The 24626-nt window shown below is 39.4% G+C and overlaps 1 protein-coding gene across 3 annotated transcripts; it reads left to right on the forward strand.

The window, feature by feature from the left end:
* Positions 1–584: 584 nt before the first annotated feature.
* Positions 585–23873, forward strand: LOC125227962 (zinc finger MYM-type protein 3). Of its 3 annotated transcripts, none has more exons than XM_048132392.1 (20): positions 585–600; positions 3674–4084; positions 5636–5925; positions 6276–6423; positions 8051–8212; positions 8395–8529; positions 8709–10004; positions 12702–12978; positions 13130–13238; positions 13365–13488; positions 13572–14276; positions 14857–15027; positions 15378–15625; positions 18161–18371; positions 19276–19401; positions 19670–19791; positions 20019–20157; positions 20245–20344; positions 22650–22825; positions 23112–23873. In XM_048132392.1, the coding sequence occupies exons 2-19, from the start codon at positions 3724–3726 to the stop codon at positions 22822–22824; spliced, it is 4899 nt and encodes a 1632-aa protein (XP_047988349.1). In that variant the 5' UTR covers positions 585–600; positions 3674–3723; the 3' UTR covers position 22825; positions 23112–23873. The 3 variants fall into 3 exon arrangements, with proteins under 3 accessions (XP_047988349.1, XP_047988340.1, XP_047988358.1); XM_048132383.1 differs by lacking the exon at positions 585–600 and adding an exon at positions 2966–3143; XM_048132401.1 differs by lacking the exon at positions 585–600 and adding an exon at positions 2966–3143 and having other exon boundaries at positions 13365–13482.
* The last annotated feature ends 753 nt before the right edge of the window (positions 23874–24626 follow it).

Consider the following 24626-nt stretch of genomic DNA (forward strand, 5'->3'; position numbering starts at 1 on the left):
GACGTCCGTCGTAAATCGACCGCGGACGGGAATCTGGACAATGGAAATACACATAACCGTGCAAACTATCGGTCGACGGACGCGGACGTGGCCTTGAGCGCACGGACGTCCGATCGAAATCTGGCTCTCTGGATGTTTTGTTCCGTGCACACTGATAGGTCGCGGTCGCGGTCGTTTTACGACGGACGTCCGCGTAGTATGTTCCTAGCTTAAGGCTCCCCACAGACAGTCTTAAAAATTCATAATCTTAAAAAAAACTTGTATGCAATCTGACAGTTCAAACTGACACTGACAAGACACTGACAGATCTGAACTGTCAGATTGCATACAAGTTTTTTTTAAGATTATGAATTTTTAAGACTGTCTGTGGGGAGCCTTAGGCACGCCATCTTCTTAGTAGTTTGTGGGCACGCCACAGACAGTCTTAAAATTCATAATCTTAAAAAAGATTTGTTTCCAACCTATCAGTTCAAACTGACAGAATTTTCAGATTGAACATGGATTGAACTGACAGATTGCATACAAATCTTTGTTTATGATTATAAATTTTTAAGACTGTCTGTCTGTGGCGTGCTGTGGCGCCGAGCGCGATGTAAATTGGTAAGTGGTATTGAATAGGTTACTACTTTGTCATGTGGCAACACGGACAGCTCGAATGACAGCTCCAATGGCGGGACGGAAGCACATTGGCACCATTGGAAGAAAAGCAAGGTACGTGCACGTGGCGTGAGACGGCGCGGGGTGTATGAAATGAGGAGTACATGTAGCGCCTCCACGCCGTTACAGGAGCCTGCCCTAGTGAGTGTTTATACACATATTTATACTTGTATAATCGACAATACTAGCTACATGGAAGTGGAACAAAGGGTTAGCCAACGGCCTTTGGTTAACGTAGTTTCACTAAGTCGTAGTCCAATCCTGAGGTGTCTATCTAGACAAATAATACAAGGACATTGGACTGGGGAGCGTAGGGCTCCTCGGAGTGTGTACCGGAAGCACACAGGCAAAGCATGTAGTACGGTCGGTTATGAGTTGGAGTAAGGGTCGGGTCTAGTGGGGGCAGGCTTATGGAGGACCCCGTGGGGGCAGCGCCCCCACGTCCAGGTGGGGTGTAGGACACCAGAGTACTATATGTTCAGCTAGTACTTAGTCTGGAGGCGAACCGATCGTACAGGGAGAGTCACTCTGGATAGGCCAGTAGACTTGACTCTCATTAACAGACGTGCGATGCCAACTCTGGAGTAAATAGACATATAACAGTGTGGTCGAAAGCGACCCCTTCTCCTACTCTCATGTAGCATGGCGTTATATGTATTACTGATATGATGAACCTTTGTTGCGGATTTATACCCAACGTCGGATTCAGGCATGTGTGTTACACAACGTTGGGTATGAAGGGGGCGACACGTGCCTTATCTTGCAGAAACTTTTTTCGCATATATTTGATTTGCATAATAGTTCCTGGCAGAAGTCACGTTTGGCATAAATACCTTACGCAGTATATGCTTTGGCATAAATTATTTCGCATAATGTTGAGGAGCATAATAGACTTCTAGTAGAATAGTACTTTCGCATATAATATTTGTGCATAATATTTAGGAGGCATAAAGTTGCAATTTGCTTTTTGATAGCGAGTCAGATGTGTTGGGGATGCATGATACCTAACACTCCTCCTCACTTCGCTCGTCGTCGTACCTAACGGGGGCTCTGAGACGGTATTTCCTTTTCAATAGCGTGTCATAATTCTGCTCTTGTAATAGTATGCTGTACTATACGATTATTATGGTACATAAAATTGTGCTAAATCAAAGTCGACCAAAGTAATGTTCTGTGAAACAGTGTTCTGCCAAATGTATCGTATGCGTGGTAGTAATAATGCCAACTAAGTTTTCTCCAAAATTACCATTCGACCGAACGTATTTCTGCGAAACATATTATGCGAAGTGTGTTTCTGACCAAAATTATTCTGCCAGATGAGGGTAAACCCACACGAGGCGTTCGATCGTTTACGATACCCCCGCCCGCCCCGCCCCCGCTCCCGTTACTCGCGCGGGAGACGGTATAATAAAATCAGTAGGTAAGTATGAGATAAAAATAGATAGAATCGTGGTCGCAACGGGCCCCACACTTTCGATCGCACGGGATTTTGTTGCGATTTTGCGATATCGTAAGCGATCAAGTAAATCGTTAAGGATGTTGACATACATTGTCGAAGCACTTACAATCTTACAATACGACAGCAATTCCCGAAAAGTTTGTACATTTGGATCACGTCTCCGATTTTGATAAAAATTGTAGCTCGCACCTAATCTTCCTGTGTCACTGTAATTGCTCCTTCATTGGAGTAACAGAGCAAGATGCTAACAATTCGCGAAATTCCAGTCAGGAGCCGATATACATGTATGAAAAGTCTGTGAACTTTAATCAAAGCTGTGAACTGCTATTTTTGTAAATCGAGTGATTGAAATATGACATCTAGTTCAGACGTTTTCGATTCCATTAGTATGGCTTCCCACACTTAAAAAAAAATTGTATGCAATCTGACAGTTCAAACTGACACTGACAAGACACTGACAGATCTGTCAGTGTCAATTTGCATACAATTTTTTTTTAAGATTATGAATTTTTAAGACTGTCTGTGGGAAGCCTATTTTGGTGGTGATGTTTCATATTCGTGCACAATAATATCGTGAGCGACGTCGCAACGCATGGTTCTAATTGGCCCTTAAGCGCAGTAGAGAAGTGAAGAAGCCACACGAAATCGGTCCTAATGTTAAGTTCGTGTATCTCAGCTTTAAATGTTTACACTAAAACATCAGGCGTTAATAACTTTAACTCAAACTGATCCAGTTTAAGAAGCGTCACTTACTACCAACATAACGATGTTATTTAGGCTCTGCATTGATTACTTTTTATTTAATCTTCTCTTTGCAGACTAATGTTGCAAATATTAGATTTGAAAAAATATGTTTTAAATTAATTTATTACATCTGCTTATCACGTTTTATCTTAATACAATCTTTTGGGATATTAAAAAATTGTTAGTGCGTTATACACATCCGCAACAAATCGCATGCAAGTCGATTCCAAAATGGTGTCGTTTGTTGTGCTTTCAAGGAATTTTGTGTGAAATAACAATACAGGCAAGTTGTATTTACATATTGAAGCGGTTGTATGAAGAATGATATGTATTTTATCCTATAAGTTCAATAGTTGGCACTGACGCTTAATGTCTCATCAAAATAATTTATCTGTCTTGCCGTTTTTTCACTTACAAAGAAACTTGCCGCGACATCCTATTAGTTATTAGAGATTTACCTCAGAATTCACGTTCTGTTATAGTTTGATAAGGAGATTAATATAAATTTAGGCCCATAGTGTCCACTGTTAGCTTTAAAAGTCTAAAAGAGAATAAGCGCGGGCTAATGTGGCTTTGACTGGGTTTGGCGTCATTTGACTTGTAATTACCGCCGTAATTGAAATGACCGTGCCCAAAAATCTTGTTCTATTGGGCAAGCTTGCTAATTTGCACATCAAAAAGGTGATATAGGGTGTATTCCTTCTTATTAAATTTTCTTTACCGCCAGCCCAATTGCATTCTAACCTCGAAACTTTCCGCCGGGTGCGGCGTCTTACGGTGGCGTTTTATAATATGCACATTGTTTGTTTTCAGATGTACTCGTCCCTCTAATTGATTAAAAAACCAACTAGATTGTTGGTAACATGGAAGAGAAAGAAAGCATTCCTGAAAACTCTATGGAGGCTGTGAGTGAAGCATCTGGGGACAAAGTCTCAGCAGAAGATGAGACACATCCCAAAAAGCTCGAAGAACCGCAAGAAAGTGATAACAAAGACGCTGATACCAATAACAGTGACAAAGCAGAAATTAGTGATGTAGGCAAAGCTACTGATAGTAATGGTGATTCTGTGAATGATCCAGTTAGTGATAAGGATGGGGATAGTGAGCTCCAGAACCATGTACAACATGAGAGTGAAAGTGTTAGTGATAGTGATAAGGTGACTAATGCAGATAATACTGACGAACCTGCTGCAGAGGCAGCAGAAGAAGAGACAACTAAGGATGGTAAGAATGTTTTTATCATATTTTTGCTTTGTTGTTACAATCCAAGCTATGCTGGTTAGAAATAGTCTAATAAGATGGTTTTTTTTTTAGACAAAGTTCCTATTTAAATTTAAAAAGCATACATCATTTTGATGCTTATTCCAAATAATTACAATAATTTCCTCAGGTAAACAAATGAAATTTATTGTATCTCTGATTCTAAATTATGACCCTATTTGATAAACTTGCTACACAATCAATAATTTGACCTAAAATCATGTCAAGGAGAGTTGTGGTTCATCTAAAGAAGAGCTCTTCTGGTTGTATTGAAACCTTTACTCATGAGGAATAAGAAAAAAACAAAGAACATACACTTAATTTAGAATCTGGGATTTTTTTATAGGCTCACTGTTCTATTCTCCTTCCAGCACTAGATGGCACGATCATTGAACATAAATATTATACTTTGTAATATAAACTCTCATGGGCAAACATTTATTCAGAAAGATAATTGTATGTTGCCAATAGAACAGGTTGTCACCCACTGTATTGACAATATTATTTTATTGCTCTTTATCAAAATAATGAGCATAAATATGACATGATGTCTTATATATGTTTATTTTGGATAGTAAATGGAAATCATCAATTAGCTTTAATATTACATGTAACTCATTGTTTAGCCCCTCGGCCCCTGTGTAAATGTTTTTTACCCAGCCAGTCAGGCGCAAATAATTAAGATTTTGGCTTGTAGGCTCTTGTAACAAAAGCAAATAATTAATATTAATCATACTCTTCAAACAATGATACTTTTGTTCAATACTATTGTTTAGTTCAGTTTGAAAAGTATCATTTTAGACATTGTATCAACATCTTCATACAAAATAAATTTTAGCATTTTAATTAGAGATGGGCCAAATATTCAGTAAATATTCGGTATTCGGCAAATCTGGCAAATTTTTCAATGATCATATTCGGCCGAATAGTTCGGTTACATTGCCGAATATTTACCGAATAAACAAAGTAAATAAATAGCGTAAGTTGTTTCGTAATTCATCGGATAATGACATCCTATTTCAGCATTCTAAGGAACTACCTAAGGGAACTCCATTTTTAACTAAAAATGTGTTAAAATATAAAATACAATAATTTTGTAAAAAAGGTAAAATAATGTATCTTAAGAAACAAAAACCAAAATTTTATTTTACACTAAGTTATAGGAACATTAAGAGCCTTAGTAAGATAAATGTGTACCCATTACCAATCATTGAAATGTTTCTAACTCTAAGTCAGGATTTAAAATATGGCTCAACCGAATATTCGGCCGAATGTTCGGTTCGGTAACAGCTGAACCGAATGTTCGGCCGAATATTCGTATTCGGCATCGGCAAAGTCCGTATTCGGCCCATCTCTAATTTTAATTAATGTTTCTAGTCATACTTAAATTAATCTAAACTGTAATAAAAATCAAAATAAAAGTTATTATCAAATGTTGCTGAATAAATGTTTGTCAGTTTGAGTATAGCTAATAGTATATTTTATTGTTTCTCACAGAATATGTTACAATTCCAGAAATTAAACCAGAAGAAGCAGAAAGTGCAGAAACAATAGATGACCTGCCACACAAAATAGAAACTCCAGAAGAATCAAACAGCCAAGAATCAGCTAGTCAAGACTCTACTCAAGAGCTACAAGAAGCTAGCCAAGATGCAGAAACTACTAGCCAGACTCAAGATGTAGATGAAAAACCAAGTGATAATCAAGAGACAACCCATGGGGAAAGAAAAGAACATCTTGTTGGTAAACCTGAGTTTGAAACAGCACCAAATGTTCAGGATGAGCCTCAGGAAGATCATACGCAGGTAAGTTCCTGAATAATGTCAACTAATATAATAGATTGCCTAATAAATATGTATCAAGCAGAAATATCTGCAAAAGATACTAAATTTAAAATGGAAATTCAATCTTGGTGTGTAAGGATAAGGGAAGGAATGGAAAGTATAACAATAATCTGGTAAGTTTTTTGTACCCCAGTTCTTAGATGTCCTTGCTAGTGTTCCAAAAGGTTGCCAGTGTTAATTATATTCTATTTTGCCTTTAATATTAAAACTTATAATGAGATGAACCATTTAATATAATTGGAAGAGATAATCTTCTTTAGTATATTTTGTTTTTAGTGATTTTGTAATCACAATATTTTTATTTTTTCCAGGCATTGGACCCTTTTGACGCCCTTCTAAAGGACAAAAGTGATAGCACTACAGAAACATCAACCGCTAAACCAAGTGGGGAAGTTAACTTGGATGATGATGATGACCACAATGCAGACAGTTCTGCGGCCCATGATGATGATCATACTGGTAAGCTGAATTTCATTTAATATTAAAGTAATATTCATAAACTCGTTACATTACTTTAGGACTTTCTCGATCGGAACAGAATAGCGTAAATTGCCAGTAGTGGCCCCCTTCCAATAACTGGCCACCTTGTATTATAAATGAACTTCCACGAATTCGCACGAAGCGCTTTGCTTCTTTTTTTCTTATGCGCTGCCAAGGAGTGGAATTCCTTGCAGAGCTCATATAACCTGGCAACCTTCAAATCAAATCTAGGGTGAACAGGTATCTTCTGGGCGACCTAACTCCATCTTTGGCTTTGGCTACTCTGTGGCCAAGAGCAAGAGTAATAGTACATTGTGCAACAAGGGAGGTAAGGAGACATTAAAGACGCGTGTTATTAATAATAGACACAAGTCTTTAATGTCCTTACCTCCTGAGTTACACACAATGTTTTTCATCACATTTGAGAGAAAAATACAGAAGAAACAGTCATAAGGCAAAACCTTCAACCGGCGGCGTTGCGACCAGGAGTGTATCTTGATCTACCTACATCAGATTATTCATATTAAATCCATTGTTTTTGATAACAAACACTTTTTGAACGAAAGCAAACACGAAAATAATGCATATAAATTAAATGCAACGTTCAAAAAATAATATAAATCATATAATTGAACTAAAATTTTACTTATTTTTCATTTATTTAAATATTTTGATCTGTTGTACTCTCCGTTGCTAGGCAACGGTGGGTGCCTCGCGTACGCACGCGGTCAAGCGCGAGTAGAGAGCATATTGTCAGATTGTAAATTATAACAATCACTTGGGAATAAAATAGTACATTATCTTCAGTACACGTAGACGCAATGATACCTTTAAACAGCAAATGTGATGAACGGTGAGTGGCGACACCGCGGACCCCTATTCCAGAGGGCCCTTTTTTATGGCCTTCGCCTCTGAGCTTGCCTTAAAGGCCTATGCTCCAGGTTGGAAGTGTAAAATGTCATAACGCCGGCGGCCTGCTGAACGGACCACCGGGATCTGGCTACCACAGTCTCATCTCTCAACAACCTCAGCCACTCTCAAGTGTTGCTCTGTTGTCGCACCGTGCGTGCGGCTGTTTTGCAGGGCCCACTCAGTGAGTTGGCAAGTCACCGCCTGTCTTCTACAATTCCGAGACTAATTGTCACGGCAGGTGTCCGATAGTCTCCTCCCATAGCCCTTTAACCAGTCCATCAAATTTGCAAAACAATAGCCTTATGACCTTAGTTCCCATCGCAACACAAAAGTGTTGCACTGCAATAGTCTTTGCACCTGGCGGGGACCATCTTCGGGTGTATCACATTGTGCGCTCGGGGATGGTACCCGCCACGTGCATCCCTTGCCTTTAGATTAAAATGTCTTAAAGGGCCTCTGTGCTGTTGGCTTCGGCACCACGCATGCCTCCCAAAGGTCCGGGACCCCATGGTCCCGAGATACGGAAAAGACAAATAATAATAATAAAGAACTGTATTGGTAAACAGAATTAATTTTAGCATAACATGGCCAATTATTGAACAATTTACCCCTACTTCTCCTTAGCTTACATTATCTAAAAGACTAACATTATCATTATCACTTACCTTTTCTAAAATTGACCAAATTTTTACAGAAGAAACCCCCTTAGATGACAGCGGAAGTGTTACTGAATTGGCAGAGGAACCTGGGGCAGATGAGGAAATTATGCTGTTACCTGACACTGAGCGGGAGATCTCAGAAGCTGACAAGGCTGAAGCAGAAAAAGTGCTGGCCGAGAAGAGAAAACAAGCGGAAGGTTAGTGCTTTATAACTTTAAAATGTATTTGTGGATCAGGTCAAATCACACAAGATAAAAACCCACTCTCCATTATTTGGTAGAACTAAGACTTTACTGAATGTGTAGGTTTCCTGTTCATCTATTCTTCCTTGAAAAGTCTACATTGAGTACTTAATTATGATAAACTTCTGTATGAACAGCTGCCGAGGCAGAGACAGTGCCCAAGACGGAGCATGACACGGAAAACGACGCGGATGAAGATGCGGAGGCACCCTCGGAATCTGCGAGCGACGCCCCTGCGGTTGCTGACGCTGTCGCCGACGACCACGTCGGCGGTAAACATTCTCTATTATTTAATCTACGACCATCGGTTTACGAACAGTCGTCAACTCGTCATATTAAAACGCGTAATGATTAATTATAATGAAAATGGTCGAACATTTAATTTGTACCTGTTAACTGCTGTAGAAACACTTCCATATTCTATAAATACATTTTTGTTTTAATCTTACAGATAAAGAGACTGAAAACGAACCTGAGGAGACGACCGAAGCCGACGAGGAAAACTTAGTTCCCAACGACATTCAGGACATTCAGGAAATTAGTCAATTTGATGGCACCTGCGTGCAGTGCGCGGAAATTAAACCTTGCACCTACCGGTATGTCGACAAAGAGGGCGACTACAAGTACATCTGCACTGAGACCTGTCTCACCGCCTTCCAGGAGGAACACCCTGGCCAGTACAATGTCTGCTCCAAGAAGTACACTGTGGAGGAAATAACGCCCAAGACCCTCACCTGCTCAGAATGCGAAGAAAGTAAACTCTGCTACTTCTATTACAACTATGATGGCGAAGACACGAATTACTGCTCTCTTACCTGTTTACACAGTATGATGGCAGACGAAAAGGAGAAATATGTTATCAAACGCCGACGGATGGCCATCGATGAAGTAACTCCATCGGAAGCAGAATGTCTAGTCTGTAAAGAAACCAAACCCTGCTCTTACGCTTTCAAACTGTACGGCGAGCCCGTTGCTGTCTGCGAACAAACCTGCATCAAGGAATTGAATAGTAGAGAAAATGGCCGTTTCCACATTAAAAAGAAGCGTGTCACCCGCAAGGCTGCTGCGCAAGCGGCAAGTGCGTCAAAACCTCCTCTCCTGAAATTAAAAGTGATAAGCAATGCCACAGACAAATATTTAGATGAGGCATACAAACTACAGCCCAAAACACCGGCTATGGTGCAGGCAGCCAGAGAAGAGAGAGAAAGGACCTTCATCAGGAAATGCTTTCAGTGCAATTTACAACTAGATTTAGAAAATGATAAAACTTTAACGTGGGAAACCATGGACTTCTGCAATGAGGTGTGTCTGGGAAGGTATCAGAACAAGATAGGGGCGCGTTGCGCAAACTGCAAAAACACAGTCACCCACACTAGTTTAGGAAAATACTGCGTAAGGTTCGGGTATGATATCCGACAGTTCTGCAACTCTGGATGCTTGGAAGAGTTCAAGAAGGGGCTGAAGATATGTTGCTACTGTCAAAGAGATATATCGGTCGGTCACCAAGGATTCCTAGCCCCAGTAGGAGATAAGGGCCAGTTCAAGGACTTTTGTACTCAGATATGTATGGAGAAGTTTGATCAGATGAGCAAGAGCCCGCTCCCGCAGCCCGTGTGGGCGAAGTGCGCCGTCTGCTCTCTGGAGAAAGGAACAACAATAGAGGTTGAAGTTAGTGAAAATATTGTACAAAGGCTGTGCTCCGATCCATGTTTTGCTGCTTTCAAATTCGTTAATAACATATTCCCAGGTAATTTACATTTAATCTTGTTCATTTTGTATTAATAACTTTCAATATTAACTAAGGTCAGTGTGGGGAAGACCGTCTACCCGGAAAGACCGTCTATTGACTATAACTTTTGTGTTTATATATCTACGCCTCTCACACCTCCGGAGGTATACCAGTTTTTCATCCTTAATCCATTGGTCTTCAATACCTATCTCTAGGACGAACACTAGTTAACATAAAACTTGATTCGTGTTTCGAACTCGAACATCGAGTTCAACATGGTTCCGCAAAAAATTAAAATAAAATAGAAGCAGTCGGAATATTTGTATATTGTGTATGTAACGTAGTCATTTAATAACCGTTCTTTCTGACTAGTACTATTAATCTACTGAAAACGCGCTCAATTTCTAGTTTTATGTTCTGAAATATGTAACTTAGAAATTGTGCCTAGTCAGAAAGTCCGGCATAAAAGAGAAAGGCAAGACCGGCATATGATAAACAAGGAGTTGCCAACCTTTTTTAGGCTTTATTGAAAATAAGTAGAGTGTAAACAATATCAATATATAAGTACGTTTTTGGCTTATAATAGTTGTACCATTTTTAGGGTTCCGTAGTCAACTAGGAACCCTTATAGTTTCGCCATGTCTGTCTGTCCGTCCGTCCGTCCGTCCGTCCGTCCGTCCGTCCGTCCGTCCGTCCGTCCGTCCGTCCGTCCGTCCGTCCGTCCGTCCGTCCGTCCGTCCGTCCGTCCGTCCGTCCGTCCGTCCGTCCGTCCGCGGATAATCTCAGTAACCGTTTGCACTAGAAAGCTGAAATTTGGTACCAATATGTATATCAATCACGCCAACAAAGTGCAAAAATGAAAAGTGGAAAAAAATGTTTCGTTAGGGCACCCCCCCTACATGTAAAGTGGGGGCTGATATTTTTTTTCAGTCCAACCCCAACGTGTGATATATCGTTGGATAGGTATTAAAAAATTAATAAGGGTTTACTAATATCGTTTTTTGATAATATTAATAGTTTCGGAAATAATCGCTCCTAAAGGAAAAAAAAGTGCGTCCCCCCCCCTCTAACTTTTGAACCATGTTTAAAAAATATGAAAAAAATCATAAAAGTAGAACTTTATGAATACTTTCTAGGAAAATTGTTTTGAACTTGATAGGTTCAGTAGTTTTTGAGAAAAATACGGAAAACTACGGAACCCTACACTGAGCGTGGCCCGACACGCTCTTGGCCGGTTTTGATTTTAACTTCGAAATACCGTTTTGATAATGATTCGTATGGTGTTACGAAAATCATTCGAAAGTATTAAGTAAAAAATATATATATGTCACATAGTTGTGAAGAATGATAAGAGGTGAAGAGAAGTAAGCCTACACTGCATTATTCATCATCGTATTTAAGTTGGTAGAATTATCGTAAGTTCTACCCGTTTTTATTATTTTTGTTTAAGTATAATTATGTAGATTGAGCAACATGCGACGACAAATATTTCCAAAGAAAGTAGGGTTTCAAGTTGGTCATTATTTTTATGATCAGCATTACCCAACAGGGACCGTATGGGTACCCTTTAAAACGGTTTTGACCGACTATTTTACGGCTACCCGACCGTTAATTGACATTGCTGACTGTCACTTTGACATAAAAGTGGTCATGGGTGTGGTCAAAAGGTTTGTGGGGGTGCTGACTTCAAAATTAATGACCAATTGGAAATCTGACATTGCTGACTGTCATTTGACACAAAAGTCGTCATGGGTGTAGTCAAATAAGTTTTTGGGGGTGCTGACTTCAAAAATAATGACCAATTGGAAATCTGACATTGCTGACTGTCACTTTGACATAAAAGTTGTCATGGGTGTCATCAGTAGATTTCCGGGGGTGCTTATTTCAAAATTGAACACCATTTTGGAATCTGACATTGCTGACTGTCACTTTGACATAAAAGTGGTCATGGGTGTGGTCAAATAGGTTCTCGGGGGTGCTGATTCCAAAATTAATAACCAATCTGAAATTGCTGCCTGTCACTTGACACAAAAATCGTCATGGGTGTCGTCAAATATGGTTTTGGGGGTGCTGACTTCAAAATTAATGACCAATTGGAAATAAAAGTTGTCATAGGTCAACGGGTCATGGGTCAGGGTATCATGGGTCAATTATCGCGACTAAATTGGATTCGCAGGTGTTCGTTGGAAAAACAGTATTTTGCAATATCTGGACCTGAAAAGAAAAGGTTATGAACCCCATCTACGGGACATATGCCGGTCTTGCCTTATAAATAGAAAAATGCTTGTATGTTCAAAATTTCAACGTTATTTTATTAATTATCTAGCACATTCTGCTCTGTTATTACGTAAAATAATAATGATCATGATTTTGGAACCTAGTCTCATATGAAATTACGCGACATCAAGCACTAGACGGTCTTTCCGTGCTCATCGCGGGAGGACGGTCAACCCGCCGAGCCTTAAAAAATGTGATTTTTATCACTTAAAAGTACCTTAATTTACCAAAATGTTGTAAAAGCTTTGTAAAATATAATATTTGCTATCCCATAGGACTATGCGCCTAACGCCAGACTACATTAATTATAGAGTTTTATCCACTCAAACTTTAATTCAAATAAACTATGCCGGTCTTGCCCGCACTGACCTTAAGCATGTTTTTGAATCTTGTTGGAATAGATACGAAGAAAATAATAATTGGTTGTCTATTTCCCAGATCAATGCCGATGGTGCAAGAAATACTTCGAGCGCAAATCCTCAAACTGTTTCACCATTTACGAGACTCAAAATCCCGACTGTTTCTGCTCCAAGTCGTGCATGAACGTATACATTAGCAACTCGCGGCACATCGTGCCCTGCAACTGGTGCAAAGTGAAGAAGTACAACTTTGACATGATTCGGCGGGTGCAGAGTTCGGGCCAGGTCGTCATGATGTGCTCGCTCAACTGTTTGAATCTCTATCAGGTCTCCGTGAACGCAGTGTCGTCAAGAAGGTGAGTGGTTATCATACTGTATATGTTTTTTTATCATTATCATTGTTAACCCCTTAACAATATAATGACTTGACTGTATCAATACAACCTATTATTACATAATTCTTCGCATCATGAAGTAGATTTAGTACAGGGATGTTTTCTTTTTCAGAATAAAATGTGATATGTGCAAGCGAACGTCTCTGGCACAGTACCACTTAACGATGTCAGATGCAACAGTTAGGAACTTTTGCACGTATCAGTGCGTTATGGCATTCCAGGTATATTCAATAAGTCTGAAAATAAATGATTTCAATTCAATTCAATATTGTCATGACACCTAATTACTCATTATTATTATGCTCAATCGTATGAAGACCAAAACTTATGATATATTTTTTTTCTAGGGTCAATACTCAAAACATGCGCCGCCTCTAGTACCGGGAGAATCGATCGACCAACAGAAGGCCGTGCCCACGGGCGTCCCGAGGCGGACGTACTCCGGCACGGGCCACAAGAATAACGGTAAAAGTAGGTTTTGTGCATCCGCATTTCCACACCGAACGCTCACTCGGCCCGGCCCGCGCAGTCATTGATACTATTCACGTTTCCAGCCGTAGCGAAGACGCAGACGCGGTCGACGGGGCTGCCGGTGATCTCGAACGTGCAGTCGCTGGCGGCGCCGCCGCCGCTGCTGCCGGCCATGACGTCCATGACGCGCGCCAAGGCCAAGCGGCTGCAGGGGCAGGCGCAGGCGCAGGCGCAGGCGCACGCGCACGCGCACGCGCAGGCGCCCGCGCCGCCGCCCGAGCCCGCGCCGCCCGCCGCGCCCGCCGCGCCGCCGCCGCCGCCGCGCCCGCCCACGCCGCCGCCGCCGCCGCCGCCCAAGATCTACAACCACGTCATCGTCAAGACGCTGCCTCCTCGCGAGGTGGCCAACAAGGCCACCATGTCCAAGCCGATGATGATCTCCAAGGGAGTCTCTTGCCGTCCGCACCCCTGCACTAAAGAGTGCCAGACCGACCCGAGCCTCGAGCGGCGCGTGCTCATCCCGGTCCCGGTCCCCATATACGTCCCGGTCCCGTGCGCGATGTGGTCGCTGCCGTTCCCGGTTCCGGTCCCTATACCCATCCCGATCCCGACCCCCGTGTTCATCCCGACGACGCGGAACTCGGCGAAGGGCATCATGAAGGAGATCAACAAGATCCACGACAAGATGCCGACGGACCCGTTCGAGGCGGAGCTGCTGATGATGGCCGAGATGGTCGCCGGGGATAAGAAGAAGGATCAGAGCGACTCCGATACTGATGATGATAATGGTGAGCATTTTAAATCTCTGTATACGTATGTTTATCATGATGACTCTCCGACGTCTAATTGGCTCAGAAATATTTTAAATTTTCCCCTGATATAAGTGTTATTACTTTAAATTGTCAGCAGAATCGAATCGATACACGACTCAGTTTATTTCAAAATCTTTCAGTACCTTCAAAGAGTAAGTATCATCTCGTTTTAATATTTGAAATATATAAAATTCAATGTTCTTTACTCTTATCCTGACGCAAAAAGATCTTGTGGATTTCAACAAATATTTGACATATAACTATTAATCCCGCAAGAGCACAAAATGAACGATTTGAAGACAGCCAACTTGTTTAAGTATACCTTAGGCCGATAGTCCACTGTCATATGTTTGTCATAGAAATATGATCATAGGTCTGTATGCCTCTCTTTTTCTCCAACGCGAAGTAAAGGACGGTATGTTGCCTATGATCATATTTCTATGATAAACATATGATAGTGGACTATCGGCCTAAGGTATACTTAAACAAGTTGGCTGTCTTCATTTCCCATAAACGTCACACGATTTATTAAAGCCTGATTCGAATTTCTTTTTAGCTGAGGAAGGCTTTAGCCCGGTGGCGGGAATGGATGGCAACAACGCATTCGGCGAGGACATGCTGCAGATGGCTCTGAAAATGGCCACCGAGTACGAGGATCAGCCCGTCGACCTCGAGTCTGCCATGACGGCCAACACAATCACGCCGAGCTCGCACCCTGGCATGCCCGGTAAGTTTGGTAACAATGTGAGTACATGGATGCTGCTGACTTCCGAGTACGAGGATCAGCCCGTCGACTTTCGAGTCTTTCATAACGTCAAAATATCATTCTGTCGTTTGCTAGACTGTGTTAAATTGTTATTTGGAGTTATGAGTTAGGAGTGCTTAGAACGAGTGAAATATCATCGACTATATTAGTGGCATAATCTTCAAACGTAGATAAATCCATTCGACTCTCATAGGAAGTATGTACAGATTATGATAGCTGGCACAAATAAATAAATAGCGACATAATTAATAATGAATGTTCCATAGTTATCATAAGAAAGAACGATAAGTAATCGGAGAGGCGTGTGACAGGTCTGGAGGGCGAGCCGATGCACCACCACCACATGATGGTGCTGGAGCAGCAGCGCGCGGTGGCGGCGCTGCGCGCGTCGGCGGCGCCCCGCAAGCGCGCCGCGGCGCTGCCCGCGCCCGCGCCCGCGCCCGCCGCCGCGCGCCCGCCCACGCGCGCCAGCAAGCGGCGCCGCGCCGAGCCGCAGCCGCCGCCGCCCGAGCCGCCGCGCGAGCCCGCCGAGAAACCCGACGCCAACATGTGTCTCAAGGTAACAGCCGACTGTGTGTGTGTGTCGCCGCCCCGACGTGCACGAGTAGGAGCCGATAGTGGACGTTGCACATCTCGACGCTCAAAAGACGTGATTGTGGGTTGATGGTGGGGTGACTCTAGATCCGACGGGATTTATAAGAGATTTATTTTATACAACTAGGGAACAAATCAAATTATTTTATTGAATATTTTTTGGTTTGTTCTTTTTTTCAAGTAGTCACACTACTATTATATAAATTATAGATTGAAATAGATATCATACACGAAAGAAAAAAAATTTTTTCTACTCGTCGAATGTAATCTGTCAATTAGGACACCACAGACTAAACTATAAGTGCTAACTTTTCAGTGTTGGGTACTCTATGGCAGTTCCGACCAGTGTTGGGCATAATTCAATTATTTTGTAATTGAATTACAAATTAAAATATATATTTTGCAATTACTTGTAATTAATTACGTTCGTAATTGAATTAAATGTAATTGAAATTACTTGGTAATTTATAATTGAAATTACATTAATTTGTAATTTGAATTACGAAATTACGTTATGTAAATTTGATTATTACTTACACAAAAATACCCAATTTACCCACTTGGAATGGTGAAGGAAAACAATTAGTGTAGTTTAAAACATTTATTTAATAAACAGTTACGATTAACTACACAATTTAAATTACTAATATGGAATTTAAAAAAGTACTAAGGTACATTTTTTCCAATTTTAGATTGTCTGTATATTTTTTATTGAGTGCACCTCAGCTGTAATCGTCCCGAATTTCATAAATATCGCAGACAAGTTATCGTCTAACAAACTTTCAAAATTGAAATTAGTAAATAGCTCACATCCGAAGTAAAATGTAAGAGCTAAAAAATATACTACGTACTATACAATACGTAGTAAAAAACTTAAACAAGTATGACAAAAAATAACTAATTTTTTTTAATGTTTCTAATTTAATACCTAATATTATATTGAAACATAAACCCACAAAAAATATACTTAGTAGCAAGCTTTATTAGGACAATGAAAATCTTTTTCCTAGGTGAATGTAATTTGTAATTTCATAAAGTAATGAATTACCAATTAAAATTACAAAATGTAATTTGTAATTGAATTTCAAATTACATTTTGTAATTTAGTGAAAATCGTAATTCAATTAGAAATTACATTTGTAATTTGTAATTCAATTACGTTTTGCCCAACACTGGTTCCGACTCAACTATAATAATCTCATTATAGTTGACTTTAGTTAACTGTAATAATTTCAAAAATAGAACTTCATACAATTTCTATACTAATTTGCGATACCTGGCAAATTTGTCGGCATCTCTAACACATTTTTTTTATCTGTGCGTTATCGGCCAATCAGAGACGTGAGAGACGGTTATTACAAACAATTGGTTGCTAGGTAATTCGATGTTGATACAACGGTGAACGACGCTATTAACATTAATTTTAACTTGCATGAATGATGATATTTCCGTCCATTGATGATGAAGATGATGACTCGTAGAAAAAGTATTGTATACAATAGTGATATAATTAAGCTTTTCACTCTCGTACCGTACTATTAGTACGTAAACATGGTACTCGACTGAAAAGCTTTGTATTATATCACGATTGTATAAAATACTATTTTTCTTTCGTGTATGATATCTATTTCAATTTATAAGATTTATTTTATATTCTCTCAATTTGACCTTCCCGAAAAAAATAATTAGAATTTTGCAAAATTAATATCTAACTGAGATATATTTTTATTTTGCAATGTTACCTTCTCAAGCAAATAAGTACATACCTTTAAATTGAGAATTTTAATTCGCGTTCTATTTTTAACCGCCTTCCAAATCTCAAAGGAAGGGGTTATCAAGTCGTCTGTATGTTTTTTTTTTTTTTTTTTTAATGTTTGTTCCTCGATATCACCGTCGTTACTAGACCGATTTTGAAATTTTTTTTTTGATTGAACGTATATGCATACAGATTGGTCCCAATTTTTCTCAGAACCCAGTTCTGATGATGGGATCCTGGAGAAATCAAGGGAACTCCTCAAATCTGAAAGGCATACATATGGTGATTTTTGTGTTTTTAAAGGAACAGCATGCATTTACGTACGGAACAGTGACATTTAGTGCAGTGGAACTCCTGATGATGGTCAGAATGGAACTCCTCAAATCTGAACGGCACACTTAGTGACTTTGGTATTTTTATAAGAACAGCATGCACTTACGTCCAGAACAGTGACATTTGGTGCAGTGGAACTGCTGATGAAGAGTGAGCCGCCCCTGGTTAGAGTTCCGTTCTGATAATCATTCTCATCTGTAAGTACTTCAGAATCATCCAGATTTCAAAATTGGTTCAAAAATGACGGAGATATCGAATAACAAACATTAAAAAATATACAGACGAATTGATAACATAATCCAACATTTGAAAGTATTTATCACCAGAACCCCAAAGGAAGGCGGTTTTTTTTTTCTTAAAAATTATTTATTTAAACAATAATTAACTATTAATCCGATTATCTTACCCCAGTACACATTCGGCGTGAACGCTTGGAAACAATGGGTGATGACAAAGAATGCCGAAATCGAGAAGAGTTCCATACGACGGAAGCCGTTCAAATCGGAGATCCTGCAGCTAACCGCCGACGAGCTCAACTACTCGCTGTGTCTGTTCGTCAAGGAGGTGCGGAAACCGAACGGCAGCGAGTACGCCCCAGACACTATTTATTATTTGGTTCTAGGTGAGTAACATCATATATTTAATTTAATTTATTTATTTAGAAACAAACAGTCACTTATATAATACATTAGCACAGTTGAATAATTACATTACAGACTTACAGTTTCCTCAATTAGAATATCAAACCAACAAATTTTAACAAAATACAAAAGTAGAAACAATTTTCTAACCTGTCTTACAAAAAAAAAACTACTTATATTTTCATTACACATAAACAAATATTCTCAAATATTCTAACAAATTTTCGTTAAGTTTTATAAATTTGAACTCTCTGAATGAAGTCCATTAATACACTTCAAGGTCTGCAGTTTGAAGCTACTACATGTTTCTTTAAATATGTCTACACTTTGAAATTTATCATTATATACTCTGCAAGCTCTTCTGATGAAACCGTTTCTCGCGTACGAAGTTCGACTTCGAGGTATATGAAAGAGGTTCTTTTTTCTACAAGCCCTCTCACAACGACGATAATTATAATTATTTACATTTACTGTTTTAGATTTAGAGTCATAATAAATCAGAGTAACGCAGAAATTAATGGCAGGCCCACTTATCGACTATTTATTGATTAATAAAACCTGATATGAAATTTCCCCGCATTCGATATGAAAAGTAGTGTGAAACTCGAGTGAAAGGTACCAATTAGGTCTCTGACGATTGGCGCTGGAACGCAGTGACAACCTCCAGAAATACCTCGACAGAGATGGGTGCCTTTCATACCTAGATTAACAATCTACTATTATTTGAGATATCCAAAAACGTGTTAGATATCCAAACTTAAACAAATTTCTGATTAGGCGTTGAGGCCTTTAGAGGTAGAGGTGAGAGGCTTTTGTCCGGCTGATATATACATATAAATAAAAAAATATTTAGCAGGCTAATTGTTTTTTTTGTTTTGATTTCAGGTATACAGCAATATCTATTTGAAAATGGTAGGATAGACAACATATTTACGGACCCGTACTATGAAAAGTTCACGGACTGTTTGGACGAAGTTGCCAAGAAATTCTCAGTCTTATATAATGACTCCCGTAAGTTTAAACAATATTTTTACTACATTTAAATAGACAAACATATGTAATGATACCATACTATTTGATACTTTGTACACAACAAACATAAATCCATACTATCTAAATCCTGTCTGTGGCGAGACCATAATCTAGTCTCCGTATATTGCGCAGTTCTTAACTTTTTGCCGTATATGAAAGGACATCAGCTGTTACTTTATATCTGTATTTGTTTTGTACATAATAGGGTTTATACTTAATTACTTGACCGGTTCTCTTTCTTTGGCAGAGTACATAGTAACGCGAGTGGAGGAGGAGCACCTATGGGAAAGCAAGCAGTTGGGAGCACATTCCCCGCATGTCCTACTGTCCACGTTAATGTTTTTCAACACTAAACATTTCAACCTTGTTGTGAGTATCATACATCCACGTTTAAAACGTGAAAATCTTTACTAGTACTTCTATTACACATTGTATAATTATCCTGGCATCTTTTGATGTGCTATCTTCTTTTGTTAAGGACTTAAAATAGATTATCCTTTAACATAATCATTTCTCCTTTATTTACTGTTGGTAAACCTTAATTAAAATACTGTACAGACTGATAAGTATGGACTACATTCTTGTTTTATTTTCAGACGGTTGAAGAGCATATGCAGCTGTCATTCTCACACATTATGAAGCATTGGAAGCGAAACCCCAACCAGCCAGGGCAGGCCAAAATACCTGGCTCTAGGAATGTTTTACTGCGATTTTATCCTCCTCAATCGGCGCTTGGTAAGCACTAAACGTTAAAAAAAATTGACTTTTCGAGTTTTCAATATTTCAATTACTGTTATAAATAAACTTGTTTTTGTTTTACAGAAGCGAATTCCAGAAAAAAGAAAGTATATGAGCAGCAAGAGAATGAAGAAAATCCTCTACGTTGTCCCGTCAAACTTTATGAATTTTATATATCCAAATGGTATGTCCTTTTGTTAATTATTTTATATTTTATTCTTTGAAAATCAATCTTGAAATGCTATAAGGTAGAGATGGGCCGAATACGGACTTTGCCGAATACGAATATTCGGCCGAACATTCGGTTCAGCTGTTACCGAACCGAACATTCGGCCGAATATTCGGTTGAGCCATATTTTAAATCCTGCATGACTTAGAGTTAAAAACGTTTCAATGATTGGTAATCGGTACACATTTATCTTAATTATCCTATAATTTAGTGCATAAGAAAATTTTGGTTACGTTATTTTTACTTTCAAACAAAATTATTGTATTTTATATTTTAACGTATTTTTAACTCCCCTTGGTAGTTCCTTAGAATGCAGAAATAGGATGTCATTATGTGATGAATTACGAAACAACTTACGCTATTTATTTACTTTGTTTATTCGGTAAATAATAAATATTCGGCAATGTAACCGAACTATTCGGCCGAATACGAACATTGAAAAACTTGCCGAATATGCCTAATACCGAATATTTACCGAATATTCGGCCCATCTCTACTATAAGGCATGGTCTTTGCGATATCACGACATTGAAAAAAATGAAAAAATGAAAAATATTTATTGTAGATAAGTAGGTATAAAACTAAACCTATTACATTTGTACGGACTACAATCTACGAGTATGTTAATATCTAACTTATCCCAAAGTGAAATGCAACCAATGGTTTCATTGGTTCCCGCACTAGGCAAGCCTGTATCGCGGAGGCCAGTACTATAAGGTAGTACAGATAAAAAATAGGGTTGGTCGGTTGTTACACTTGTTACATTACATTTTAGTCAATAGTCGTTTACTATAATTATAATTTAACTTAAGCCATTACTTTCGCATATATCGAACTATTTTCGTACAACTGATTTTAGCAGTAGTTTTTATTTAGATCACAGTAAAACAAAAAGTAAAGTAAATATAAAAAAGTAAACCGCCCATAAGACGCATTTTTTTATGTACGACACTTATTTCATAACATGAATCGCGCATTAACTCTAACAACACGCTGAAAAAAATCTAAGCGGTTAATAGTTATTTGTTATACAAGGGGGCAAAGCTGTATTTTAACGCCGAGTGTGGAATTGAAAAACGAGCAAGTGAAAGGATTCTATAGTTGAACCACGAGCGAAGCGAGTGGTTCGAGAATAGAATCCTGAACTTAGCGAGTTTTTCAATACACGAGAAGTAAAATACATTTGCACCCGAGTGTAACACAAAACTTTTCCCCTCACTATAGCGAGGAAACTACAACGCAAAAAATGCATTTATCAATGCTTCCAGTAGTTCCACAGGTGGTAAATCATCTTCATTACTAGATTCACCTACTTTTATCAATTTTAAAGCAGTTAATTTGACTATATTGTGCCACGTTGTATCTGTTCTGAATTATGTTTCTTTTCTTCTGTAGTGTGCAATAAAGTATTTTATTATTATTATTTGTCTGTCTTTTCCATATCTCGGGACCATGGGGTCCCGGACCTTTGGGAGGCATGCGTGGGGCCGAAGCCAACAGCACAGAGGCCCTTTTAGACATTTTAATCTAAAGGCAAGGGATACACGTGGCGGATACCATCCCCGAGCGCACAATATGATACAACCGGAGATGGTTCCCGCCAGGTGCAAAGACTATTGCAGTGCAGCACTTTTGTGCTGCGATGGGAGCTAAGGTCATGGGTTATTGTTTTGAAAGTTGGATGAACTGGTTAAAGGGCTATGGGAGGAGACTATCGGACACCTGCCGTGACAATTAGTCTCACAATTGTAAAAGGCAGGCGGTGACTCGCCAACTCATTGAGTGGGCCCTGCAAAACGGCCGCACGCACGGTGCGACAACAGAGCAACACTTGAGAGTGGCTAAAAGGTTGTCGAGAGGTGAGTCTGCGGTAGCTTGGTTCCTGGTGTTCCATTCAGCAGGCCGCCGGCGTTATGACATTTTACACTTCCAACCTGGAGCATAGGTCCCGCTCTTGCGAATCCAGTCTGGCCGGCCGGTTAAGGCAAGCGCAGAGGCGAGGGCTAGATGGAAGTGCCCTCTGGAATAGGGGTCCGCGGTGTCGCCACTCACCGTCAGCTCGCCACAAGCTGCCCCCGCGGGCTTATTATTATTATTATTATATTCAAGGTCAAATTACTTTACCCACTAGTGGATAAAATGCGTTTTTACCCGCTGGTATTAAAGGACAAAACACGTGTTTCCGAGCTAGTGAGGGGAAAAAGCTAAAGGTGTGGGATGACACTTATCGTCAAAAGTAACATGAACTTTTATCCCCCAGCCCGGAGTCGGTGCGCACCCGCAACGACGTGTTCTACCTGCAGCCGGAGCGCTCGTGCGTGCCCGACTCGCCCGTGTGGTACTCCACGCAGCCGCTCAGCCGCGCCGCGCTCGCCAAGATGCTGCACCGCGTCAAGATGGTCAAGGAGATCAACATTGCGCTGCTCACTAGCTAAAGTACGTGTCTAGAGATTTATCTTACTTCAACTTCGCATTTAACTAACAAAAGTGATCTTGGATGAGCTCCGCGGATAGTTTAGTGCAGTTTTAAAAACGTTAACAGTAAGTGAAAAAGATAGACGTCTCAGCCAACTTAGCACCAACTTGAACAGAGCATAGTATAGTGAAGGAGTTATTATAACCATCAACCCTTTTGATCCAAGCAAATGCCACACATTAGAACCTCGTTGATGAAGCTCATGACAAATTCCGAAATCCTATTATAATATTTTTATTGTTACAGATTCCTCAAGCCACGGTTGTCGCCGACATCTTGACTCGCAATGCAACTTCCTGCGTTCGGTTTCGATCCTTTTGTTTACTACGTACCAAGTCAAGCCTGCAAAACTGTCTCCCAAATGTTGTAAAGATGGTAATTTTAAGCACAATGTATATTTTTTTACTTTGTATATCAGCCTGCTGAAAGGACGATTAATTTTAAATAAAGAAAGATTTATTAATAAAAACTTTTTTTTACAATGTTGCAATGTGTAGCTGTAAGTTCTGTGCGGTCTGTACAGTTTCATTGGTACTAGGATAATTACGAAATCAACTGTATTCTAGTTGGCAGGTATAATTCGAATATCAGTATGGACTTTAAATTTAATCATAAATTTGTATATAAGTACGCCAAGCGAAAACATGACGTTGTTTTCAGAGACCCGAGAAATGTAAAAGATTCGATGTGCATTTTCGTGAATGGCGGAACACTTTCCTCAGTGCCAGGAATAAATTTCTTTATACTTTATATCCATGTGTAATATGAAATATTTAATAATAAATTAGACTGTAGAATTAAGGTGAAATTCCAATTTTTGTGGCAGGAAATCTTATTTGACTAGCATTATTTTTTTTAACGATTGATATGTAATATTGTCACAGATAGAAATTTTTATTATAGTAATATAGCTTGTGAAAGAGTCAGATTCGTATTAAATATAATAGCGTTGACCGTAAGTCTAGGTTACAGCTGTGTAAAAAAGAATACAGATTCTCGTAAAAAAAACTTGTCTTTTATTTCTAATCTTATCATCAATGCTATAAGTGCTTTACCTAGTGCCACAGAAACTGTGGGAAATTTTGTATTATTTTTCAGTACACATAGTGTAATGATACTGACTAATGTCACAGAATACAGTCATATTAGTACAACTAATATACTATTTTTACGTCGGATCGATGCACGCTAGAATTTTTTTACAAGTTGTATAGGCCTGTCAGGCCTGTGAGTTAAGACTGACGGACGGACACAACGAAAATATCCCGGGAGTTTATAGGTCAGGAGGTCAAATCTGATGACGTAAATGTACCCTACACATTACTTCCCTCCCGTGACCCATAAGAATGATCGAGCCCTCAAGTGCCATCCCTCATCCTCTCACTGGTTGCGTACGTAAGTACTGTAAATAAACTTTCGCTGTGACATGCGCAATACGCATGGCGCTATAGTCATGTCAAGTTTAATATTGTAAAAGTTTAAAATCGAAACTTAAAAAAATTCAAAGGAAAGAGTATGGCGACCTGTGTTTATTTTTTTTTATCCCATGGTTTCCCACCATTTCATACGGTTCCCACCGTTTATCAACGACTCTTTTGTGTTAATACATTATAGAAATTCAACTCTGTAGCCGACACTAAAAGGTTGAATTTAGGCAGCACAGACTAGAGTAATTATTGTGGTAGTGAAATGAGAATTCAAGGCTCGTTTTATGATTGGTCGTGATGGCTGGTAAAGGTGATAATTTAAATGTCAATGTGA

The sequence above is a fragment of the Leguminivora glycinivorella genome, chromosome 1 (genome assembly GCF_023078275.1).
Source record: "Leguminivora glycinivorella isolate SPB_JAAS2020 chromosome 1, LegGlyc_1.1, whole genome shotgun sequence".
In the NCBI taxonomy this organism is placed as follows: Eukaryota; Metazoa; Arthropoda; class Insecta; order Lepidoptera; family Tortricidae; genus Leguminivora; species Leguminivora glycinivorella.